This window comes from Aricia agestis, chromosome 2 (assembly GCF_905147365.1).
Source record: "Aricia agestis chromosome 2, ilAriAges1.1, whole genome shotgun sequence".
NCBI classification, from domain to species: domain Eukaryota; kingdom Metazoa; phylum Arthropoda; class Insecta; order Lepidoptera; family Lycaenidae; genus Aricia; species Aricia agestis.
Genome location: NC_056407.1, coordinates 24378569 through 24387975, shown reverse-complemented (window position 1 = coordinate 24387975; position 9407 = coordinate 24378569). Strand labels below are relative to the sequence as shown.

Sequence of the window (9407 nt, the reverse complement as noted above, 5' to 3'; positions counted from 1 at the left end):
GCATGCATCTGCTTGGCTTGTCGGAAGTGAATGTGTATGCACCGAGAAAGTGCGTGTTTATATATGAAATTTGTACCGTTAGAGCCCGTGGGGTTCTATCGGTTGTTGTCGAACGAATGCAGTCCGTTTATTGAAATATAACATTTTACACATAATATGACATCAAATGGGATTCTTATAAGCTAATACAATGGTAAACAAACATTCTTATAAGATAAATAAACAATAAAATATGTAAAACAAAGCCATGTAAAAAAGAGACAACAATAGTTCGAGTGCAACTATGCAAGAAAGAGACAGCAATAGCAATTGTGTGAAACACACTACATTCCCGTGCGAAAGGGACAGCAATATTATAAAAATGAGACACAAGATAAACATTTTCCAATAGGAATTACTAATATGAAATCTTAAATCTAAGTGTAAACAAAAGGAGGGAATAAAACTAAGCTATTATTTACAGTCTCCCCCTCGTGCGCAAGCACCGAAACGTTTTATTCCTGGCTGCTTACGAGAATCAGACGAGAGGCTGGGCGACGAATTAGTCCGGCGGCTGTACGGACTTCTGCTACTCTAACCCGCCCGTCTGGACCTGGGAAAGTCTTTATTATTTCACCTCTAGGCCATATTCCACGGGGCATCGTTCTATCACATATTATAACGATGTCTCCGGGGTTGAGGTTGCTGTGCTGCGGGTTGCCGAGCCGAGGCATCAATTGGGGTTTGTACTCTGCTACCCATCGAGCCCAGAACGCTTCGGCCAACTTTTGCGCAGCTTTCCACGAGCGACTGTCTGCTGTGTAGTCTTTATACGAGCCGAAAGGTATCATCCCGCTTGACCTCCCAATTAGGAAGTGATTTGGGGTCAGTGATTCCTCGTTTAGATCAGGATTTACTGGTGTTAACGGTCTCGTATTTATGACATGTTCTGCTTCCAGCAACAGCGTATGCAACACTTCATCTGGGGGCGTCTTTTCTGTTAAGGTGACTCGTAATGCCGCCTTCACAGATCTCACTAATCTCTCCCAGGCGCCGCCCATGTTCGGGGCCCCAGGGGGTATTCTTTTCCAAATTATCTGTTTTCCGGAGGCGAAGACCTTCATCGCGTCGTCATTTTGTCGAAGAGCTTCCGTCACTTCTTTCTCGGCGCCCACGAAGTTGGTTCCGTTGTCGCTATATATGACCGTCGGAGTGCCACGGCGGGACATCATTCGGCGCAAGCTCATGATCATGGAGGATGCAGATAGGGAAGGCACCAGCTCCAGATGCACGGCCCGAGTGGTGAGGCACGTGTAAAGTGCGCCCCACCGCTTCTCGTGTCTTCGCCCGATCGTGACGTGCTTTGGGCCAAAATAGTCAACCGCCAAGGCTGTGAACGGCGGCTGATTGTGGGCTAGTCTTTCAGGAGGTAAGTCACCCAGGGGAATTTTAGAGGGAGTTCCCCTGTAGGTTCTACACCATTGACACTTGTTGCATATATAGCGAAGGATGCTGCGTAGTCCAATTATGTGGTAGCGCTGTCGGAGCTCGTTCATCACGGTTTGGTGATTGCCGTGGTTAAATACTGCGTGCGTGTGATGCACTAACAGTCGGGTAAATTCTTCCTTCGCATGTAGGACAGGCAGATTATATTCTTCCTTAACTCTGCTATCGAGGTATAATATCCCGCTGCGGTCGAGTTTCACAGCAAGTTTGTGAAAGGGGGACCTCTTCGGAGGTCGTTGCCCAGCCTCTATCGTCTTTATATCGTTCGCGAACGAGATGTTCTGACTCCTCTTGATAAGCAGCAATTCTGCTAGTCTGATGTGATCTGGAGAGATTTCCGTATTTACTTTTCTCTTGAGCAATTTGGCTTTAAATGCCTCAGCCGAGAGCAAGACGGTGGCAGCAGCGCGTACCAGGCGCTTATACTTCGAAAACCTTTCAACTTTAGGTAAGTAATCGTTGTTTACATGGTCTACACAGACGTGAACCTGCTTAATTATTCTCTCCTCCCCTGAAGGGGGTAAGGGAGCCGCGGTCCGCTTTTCGCACGGCCATGTCGCGGGGTCGTCTAAAATAAAACTAGGTCCTGTAAACCATCTGTGTGTCGAACTAAAATTCACCGGAATGCCCTTGGTAGCGTCGTCCGCGACGTTGTCGGCGCTCGGCACCCATCGCCAGTCGGCCGGGGTCGTTGTACTTTCGATCTCGGCTAGCCGGTGCGCGACAAACGACTTGAAAGTACGCGGATCGGACCTAATCCAAGCTAATACCGTTTTTGAATCCGACCAGTAATACGACTTTGTAATTTTGTAGTCAGATTCCCGTTTTACTGACTCTGCTAAGCGGGAACCAAGAACCGCGGCTTGCAACTCTAATCGCGGTATCGAAATTGGTTTCAACGGCGCTACTTTCGCCTTTCCCGTAACTAATCTAGCCGTCTTTGTGTTATTATTCATGCTAACGAAATAAACTGCGGCCGAATAAACTTTTTCGCTAGCATCGCAAAATATGTGTAACTCCCCCTCGCCAGAGGGCGGGGCAGGTACGTATCTTTCTATTTCGAAAGTCCTCAGCAAGTTTAAATTATTAATAAACGACATCCACGTAATGTGGTGTTCCTTAGTTATAGGATCGTCCCAACCTACGCCACTACGCCATATTTCCTGAATGAGGCACTTACCTACCATAGTTACCGGCGAAACTAATCCTAACGGGTCGAAAACCGACATGACGGCGCTAGTGACTTGCCTCTTGGTGGGTAAAATTTCCCCTGAAATTACACTAGATGGCGTGTTTCTGAGGTTCACGTTAAATCCTAGAGTGTCGCGAGCGTGGTTCCAAATGAGACCTAAAGTCCTCTCTGTATCGCTTTTTCCTAAAGTCGTCGCGCCGCTAATTCGCTTATCGGAAACGTCTTTTATTACTTCGGGCACATTCGACGCCCAACCGCGTAACTCGAACGAAGCGCCTAAGTTAATCCTATACATGGCATTGACCGCTTGCCTGGCTTCGTCCGCGTCGTCGAATGAGTCTAAGTAATCGTCCATATAAAAGTTCCGTTCCGCAGCTTTAGCTACCTTCGGGTACTCTGAACTAAAGTTTTGCGCGTTTTTATTTTTAACATGAATGACCACGCACGGCGATGAGGCCGCCCCAAAAATAAGCGAGGTCATACGGTATTCTCGCGGGGGGATGTTTCTATCGTCGCCTCGCCACAGAAAACGAAGGCTGTCGCGATCCGACTCAATCACTTTTATTTGTAAGAACATCTCTTTGATGTCCGCTACTACTGCTATTTTTCCTTCGCGGAACCTAACTAAAACGCCGAAAAGCGACTGCAATAAGTCGGGCCCGGTTAGTAGCGCATCATTCAAGCATTTTCCCCCACATTTAGCCGCAGCGTCAAAAACCAGTCGCACCTTACCTTTTTGGGGATGAACCACTGAAAAATGAGGTAAGTACCAGGTGCGAGGTGATGTGGCTGGGGTGCTCACTAGTTCTGCGTAACCCGAACTTAGCAAGTTATTTACTTGTTTCGAATACTCTATTTTTAAGTTTAAGTTTTTATCTAATTTGTTCTCTAGATTGTACAGACGGCTTAGGGCTTGTTTCTTATTGTCCGGCATTACTTCATTGTCGGTTTTCCACAATAAGCCTGACTCATACCGATCACAATCGTTCATTTTATTGCAAGTTCTATTTAAAACAGTTAACGCGCGCTCGTCCGGATCCGCTTTAGGTTTACGCGGCTCTATACCTAACGATTCTATGCTAAAATAATTCCTTATCAATTCTAACGCGGGATCCTCGGACTGCGACGTTCTTACGTGACTTATGAACTGAATATTATTTAAATTACGCGAGCTTGCGTCCTGCCCGTGCAGGACCCATCCTAATTTAGTTAACGACGCCACTGGCTGACCCTTATTTCCGATACGTAATTGTCGAGACGTAATTAAGTGCCAGTTATCCTGGCCGATAAGTATCGTAGGCTTAGCCTGCTCGTAACACAGTTCGTCTTCTAATTCCGCTAGGTGGCTGCACTGTCTAACTAGGTCCTTGCTTACGGACTGCGGCGTAAGGTTCAAATTACTAATCGTGCTCGCGTTCATTTTTTCTAGATTTCGACTACACGCGCCGCGGATTGTTAGCGATATGTTGCACGATTCGGGGTCGTCAATTTGGTTACCGCCTACCCCTTCCAACTTAAGTAGCTGGCTGCGACCCCTGGGTGCTACACTGTCCGCTACCGTACGCTCAACTAGGGTCAATGTAGAGCCCTCGTCCAGCAAGGCGTATGTAGCGGTGGTGCCCACTGGGCCACTTATCTCAACCGGCACTACTTTGAGGTAGGTGTTTGACGCACGAACGTGATTTATTGAGCTAACATTGCCGCTTGCGGGCGGCGCTGCACTGCCGCTGCCGTGTAATATTTTACTCGCGAAACTACTAACATTGCGCCCGTCTTCCGTCATACGGGGTAAACGTTTTATGTTTTCGATTTCGGAGAGAATAAGTAGTTCTGGCCTGCCGTATCGCCGTTCTAGCGTATCTATTATTTCGTACGGGTCCGATACTGTGTATAGCAAAACTCTAACTGTTTCGCGGGCCGCGCCTTTTAATGCTTTTCTTAACCTAGCTACATTTTGAATGTCCGAGAACATATCCGCGGTGTCATTAAAAACGGATTTAAACGCCATCCACTCCGTAATTGTTCCGTCGAAGTGGGGCAACTCATGAATGAATTTAGGCGTCGCTTCCGACCTACTCGAATTGACCGCTTGAACTATCGCGTTGGCTAGCAATGTCATGTCGCTAAGCGACGTGTTACCGGCGCGCGGTTCGATGTTTTCGGTCGGACGCGGGTCTCGTCCCGGGTTTTGAGCGCTTGTTGACGGCCTAACACATTGCTCCGAGATCCAGCCTTCAACTCGGGTTTTATTCGATCTGGGTGGCTGGTCCGCGTCGGTGGATTCTCCTAGCTCTATCCTAGCTATTTCCAGCCGACTCATGGCAGCTGCGGACGCCGCCCTAGCCCGTGCTAGTTCGGAGTTGTGATACTCTAATTCGGCCTGCAACGCGGATAATTTGCTGCTTGCTCTGTCCCCGGGGACGTTAACTATAGTGCCCGGCGCACTTCCTACATTTTCGACTACGTTGTCGATTTGTGCGGGTACTGAATTTAGTTTGGCCCTAGCGTCGGTACGCGTGCTGCTCTCCGTCGTGTCTTCAACGCCGGTGCCTCTGCTCCATGTGTTGGTCTCGTGGGTCGTGGTCTGCCCTGACGATGGCGTCTCTTCCCGCGAGGGCGTGGACTTGCCCGAGCGCAACACACGCGCGTTCTCCATTGCGCACGAGGGGCCCTAACCTTAAAACTAACACTTTTCACTTTCACTTCACTTAATGTCTTTACCTAAGTATACGTAACGCGACCTACCGAGCCTACTACTAACAGCCCGGTCAGCTTGCTACCGCGGTGACGCCGAACCGGGAATAGGAATGCAGGGAACAGGAAGGTAGGAACCTCCCGGTAGAGGGCGCGGGCGCTCACGGGTGCATCAGAGTGCGGGAGGAATGTCCGCACCCGTCGTTGCGTGCCAACTTGTGGCCCCAGAGCGTTACCGTACCGTGCCGGCGGGGTCTGACTGTTCACCTGGGTAGGTGTGTGGAGGCGTCAGGTCGTCCACAATGCTTCCGTGCGCTCTGCAGGGGCCGTTTAACACCGCTAGGTGGCCACGCACGTTAATGAGGATTGCTTCCAAGTAATCGGTGGAGGTAAGCAAAGCCAACCACCAACACTCGCGCGTACTTGTTTCTTTCTTCTTTCTTCAGAAGGTAGACGCTGGCCTTGGCTGCAGGGGCTTCGTCTCTTCTCCTGTGTTTTCTCTCTTCAATCTTCTCTCTTCTCCGGGACTGGGCTGCCGTCTTCAGGGCGAGCTTCTCTCTTCTCCAGGGCTGGCTGCAATCTTCAGGGCGAGCTTCTTTCTTCACGAGCTGACGCAGTGATCCGGCTCGAAGGACCAGTTGTTGGCGACACGACAAACTCGGCGGGGCCGTGGTCGCCGGGTGGCAGAGCAGTGGACTGTATCTTGAAGGGTGAAGGATGCCGGATGGAAGATTCCTGGAGAAGGAGGTGCAGGAGACGAGAAGGAAACACAGGAGTGAACTTGGTACTGCTTGGAGCGGAGTGTGGTGGAGCAGGGCTTACGCATGCATCTGCTTGGCTTGTCGGAAGTGAATGTGTATGCACCGAGAAAGTGCGTGTTTATATATGAAATTTGTACCGTTAGAGCCCGTGGGGTTCTATCGGTTGTTGTCGAACGAATGCAGTCCGTTTATTGAAATATAACATTTTACACATAATATGACATCAAATGGGATTCTTATAAGCTAATACAATGGTAAACAAACATTCTTATAAGATAAATAAACAATAAAATATGTAAAACAAAGCCATGTAAAAAAGAGACAACAATAGTTCGAGTGCAACTATGCAAGAAAGAGACAGCAATAGCAATTGTGTGAAACACACTACATTCCCGTGCGAAAGGGACAGCAATATTATAAAAATGAGACACAAGATAAACATTTTCCAATAGGAATTACTAATATGAAATCTTAAATCTAAGTGTAAACAAAAGGAGGGAATAAAACTAAGCTATTATTTACAATTATAAAAAAAAAAGATCATCGTTGGTAATGAATGAATTGAAAATATTTTTAACCTAGCTACAAATTCACTAGCCTACGAGCGCTACGCTATATTGATAACAATTTATCAAACGGACTTTTTCATTTTTATTACTATTCATAAATCAAGAACCCATACTCTGAATTAAATCTCTGCTGCAGCTTTTCAAATGTTTTGAATGTTGTGAAAAGTCTTTATACGCTCTATATCTATGTTTTATTGTGGCCATTCCAGTAAATTGACTTTGATAAAGGCGGCGAGATCTGAAATCTTTATTGTGGGTACCGTCAGCAGAAAACTTATATAGTGGTAGAGGTCATTGCGGACGAACCGTATATAGGTCACTAAGGTCAACTATGTTTTGGCTGGTTTCTCGTTTTCTTATGCGATGAAGAATTTGAAAGCATTGCGAGTGGTTCTGGTGAATTGTGCAATATTCTTTTACTAGTCGTTGCCCGTAACTTCGCGCGGAAATTCGTGAGAACATTCGCAAGGAATTTCCGTGCCTTCAAGCGTTTTTGTTATATAATTATTACTGGAAGTTTTTCGCGACGCCTCCGCAGTCCAGTGGTTTAGAGCGTGGCTCTTGGCTCGGAGGTCGTGGGTCCGATTCCCGCGTTGGAAACATGTTATTTCCAAGTTTGGTTAGGACAATGCAGGCTGATCACCTGATTGTCTGACAAGTAAGATGATCCATACGTCGGATGGGCATGTAAAGATTCGGTCCTGCGCCTGATCTCTCGCTAGTCGTTTCGGTCTTCCGTCCCACTCGGTTGTGAGAGTAAAAGGAATAGAGAGTGCTTTTGTGTACTGCGCACATACTTGGGCACTATAAAATAACTCCTGCGTAACTGGCCCGGTCTCAACGAAACCGGCAACCGTCACAGAAACCGTTATTTTAACTTACTAATTAATGTGGCGGTTAATTACTAATTAACCGCCACAGAAAATATTAATTAGTGATAATAATAACTCCCATAGTTATTATTATCACTAATTAATATTGTATATTGAAATATTGTAACACAACAAATTCCAACATTAACTCAGATCAAGCTTAGTAGTCACAATTAACATAAATTATTATTCTCATGGTGCTTTCACTTTATTTGACTTTCGGTCATTGCAACTTTGTGCTATCTCCTGCTTTGTATGGGGAGGGACACAGATTTTAGAGAAAATGGATACTTCCTACTCCTCCCATCTTCTTCTGATTAATTTCGTTGCGAGTCCCAAGACAGTTTTAGCATGTCCCTAGGGCTCCCTGAGATCATATCAAAGGGTTTTCGTGGTCGGATACCGCTGTCGATCCTGGCGACACAGGAGATACAGCGGAAGGAATGTGTGGTGGGCCAAAGCCCGTTAAAATCGTTAATCGTTTCAGATAGACGTAGTAAAGTATAACATATCCAATAACACTACACTTTCAAACATAGTACGATCTATTCGTATCCTTGTTCATACAACATACAAAGATGCATTGCATAATATACCTAATAATTCCTACCTATATTTTGATTTAAAAAAATGAGATATCTCCCACGCGGTAACATCATTACTCATAAGTAAATTGGTACTACATACAAGGTTCCCGTAATGTGACACCTCACACCGCGGTTTTCAGACGCCACGTAATTATTCATTGAATAACTCAATAAGAAACTTGAAGTACAGGTGTAAGCCAATCGACCCAATTTTCGCTTCGTGAAAGACTAAGATCTTTCACGGAGAAAAATTGGGTCGATCGAATTTTGGTTGTTAATTATTATGACTCATTTGAAGCAGCTTGTGATTTTTTATTCCGATCGTTTTATGTTTTGGGAATTATTTTTAAGACGTTGCCTTCAATTATGTGGCGCTATGGTTAGACTGGCAACCCCGGCACGTTGAACATACAGTCTCGCATTGAGTTTAATAATTTAAAAATAGTTAAAGTGAAAATATTGAAAGTTATTTGTTCGCAAAGTATAGTGTGCTGAACACAGGACCTGTGGTATTATTTACAAGTAAAATTGTTCACGCGGCGTATCAAAATCAAATAGAAACAAGTGATAATTATCTACCTTCACTATATTTACAACCAGACAAACGTCAAGGAGCATCGCGGATTACCCTCAACTCGGGAAAAAGCGGGACGTCTTTCTAGCTGTTTGCAGGACGATCGTGGGTGTAGTTTATAAGAGAAATAGCAATATTATAATCTGTGATACAGCTGCAGCTGTGATATTAGGATAGTTTTTGTATCGTGCCACTGTTTTATTGAGTTTTTACTATTGACATTGTATTAATTTTAGAAATTTTATTTGTAATTAAGTATTAATTTGAATATTGTAATATAATTGGCAATTTTAAATTATTCATAGTAGGTCGTAAACAGGAAATGTATTTGGGGAGAATTGTATTATGTGAATTAACGAGCCCTGATAATGTTAGGGGGAGGAACTACTAAAAAAAAACTATGCGGCGCTGAAATTCGGTGGTGTGCGACCGTGTATTTTTTTTGGATAAAAAGTATTTTATCTGCTTTCCCGGGACTCTAATATAATATGAAAATTACGTCTCTTTCTTAGTATTATTCTGAGGTTTCTACTGACCCTTTTTGCTCTAATCAAAAATCATAGTTTTAATTGAATCATCTTCGTGACATACATCGCACTATCGATTTCTCAAGTGTTCCCTTATCAAAGAAGCCTTTCAGAAATGACTTGAATAGCAATGAGGGAAGGGTATT

At 45.2% G+C, this 9407-nt stretch overlaps 1 protein-coding gene across 1 annotated transcript; it reads right to left on the bottom strand.

Annotated features, from left to right (window-relative positions):
• Window positions 1-494: 494 nt before the first annotated feature.
• Window positions 495-5333, bottom strand: LOC121739711. Its single transcript, XM_042132248.1, has one exon. The coding sequence runs from the start codon at window positions 5331-5333 to the stop codon at window positions 495-497; it is 4839 nt and encodes a 1612-aa protein (XP_041988182.1).
• Between the last annotated feature and the right edge of the window lie 4074 nt (window positions 5334-9407).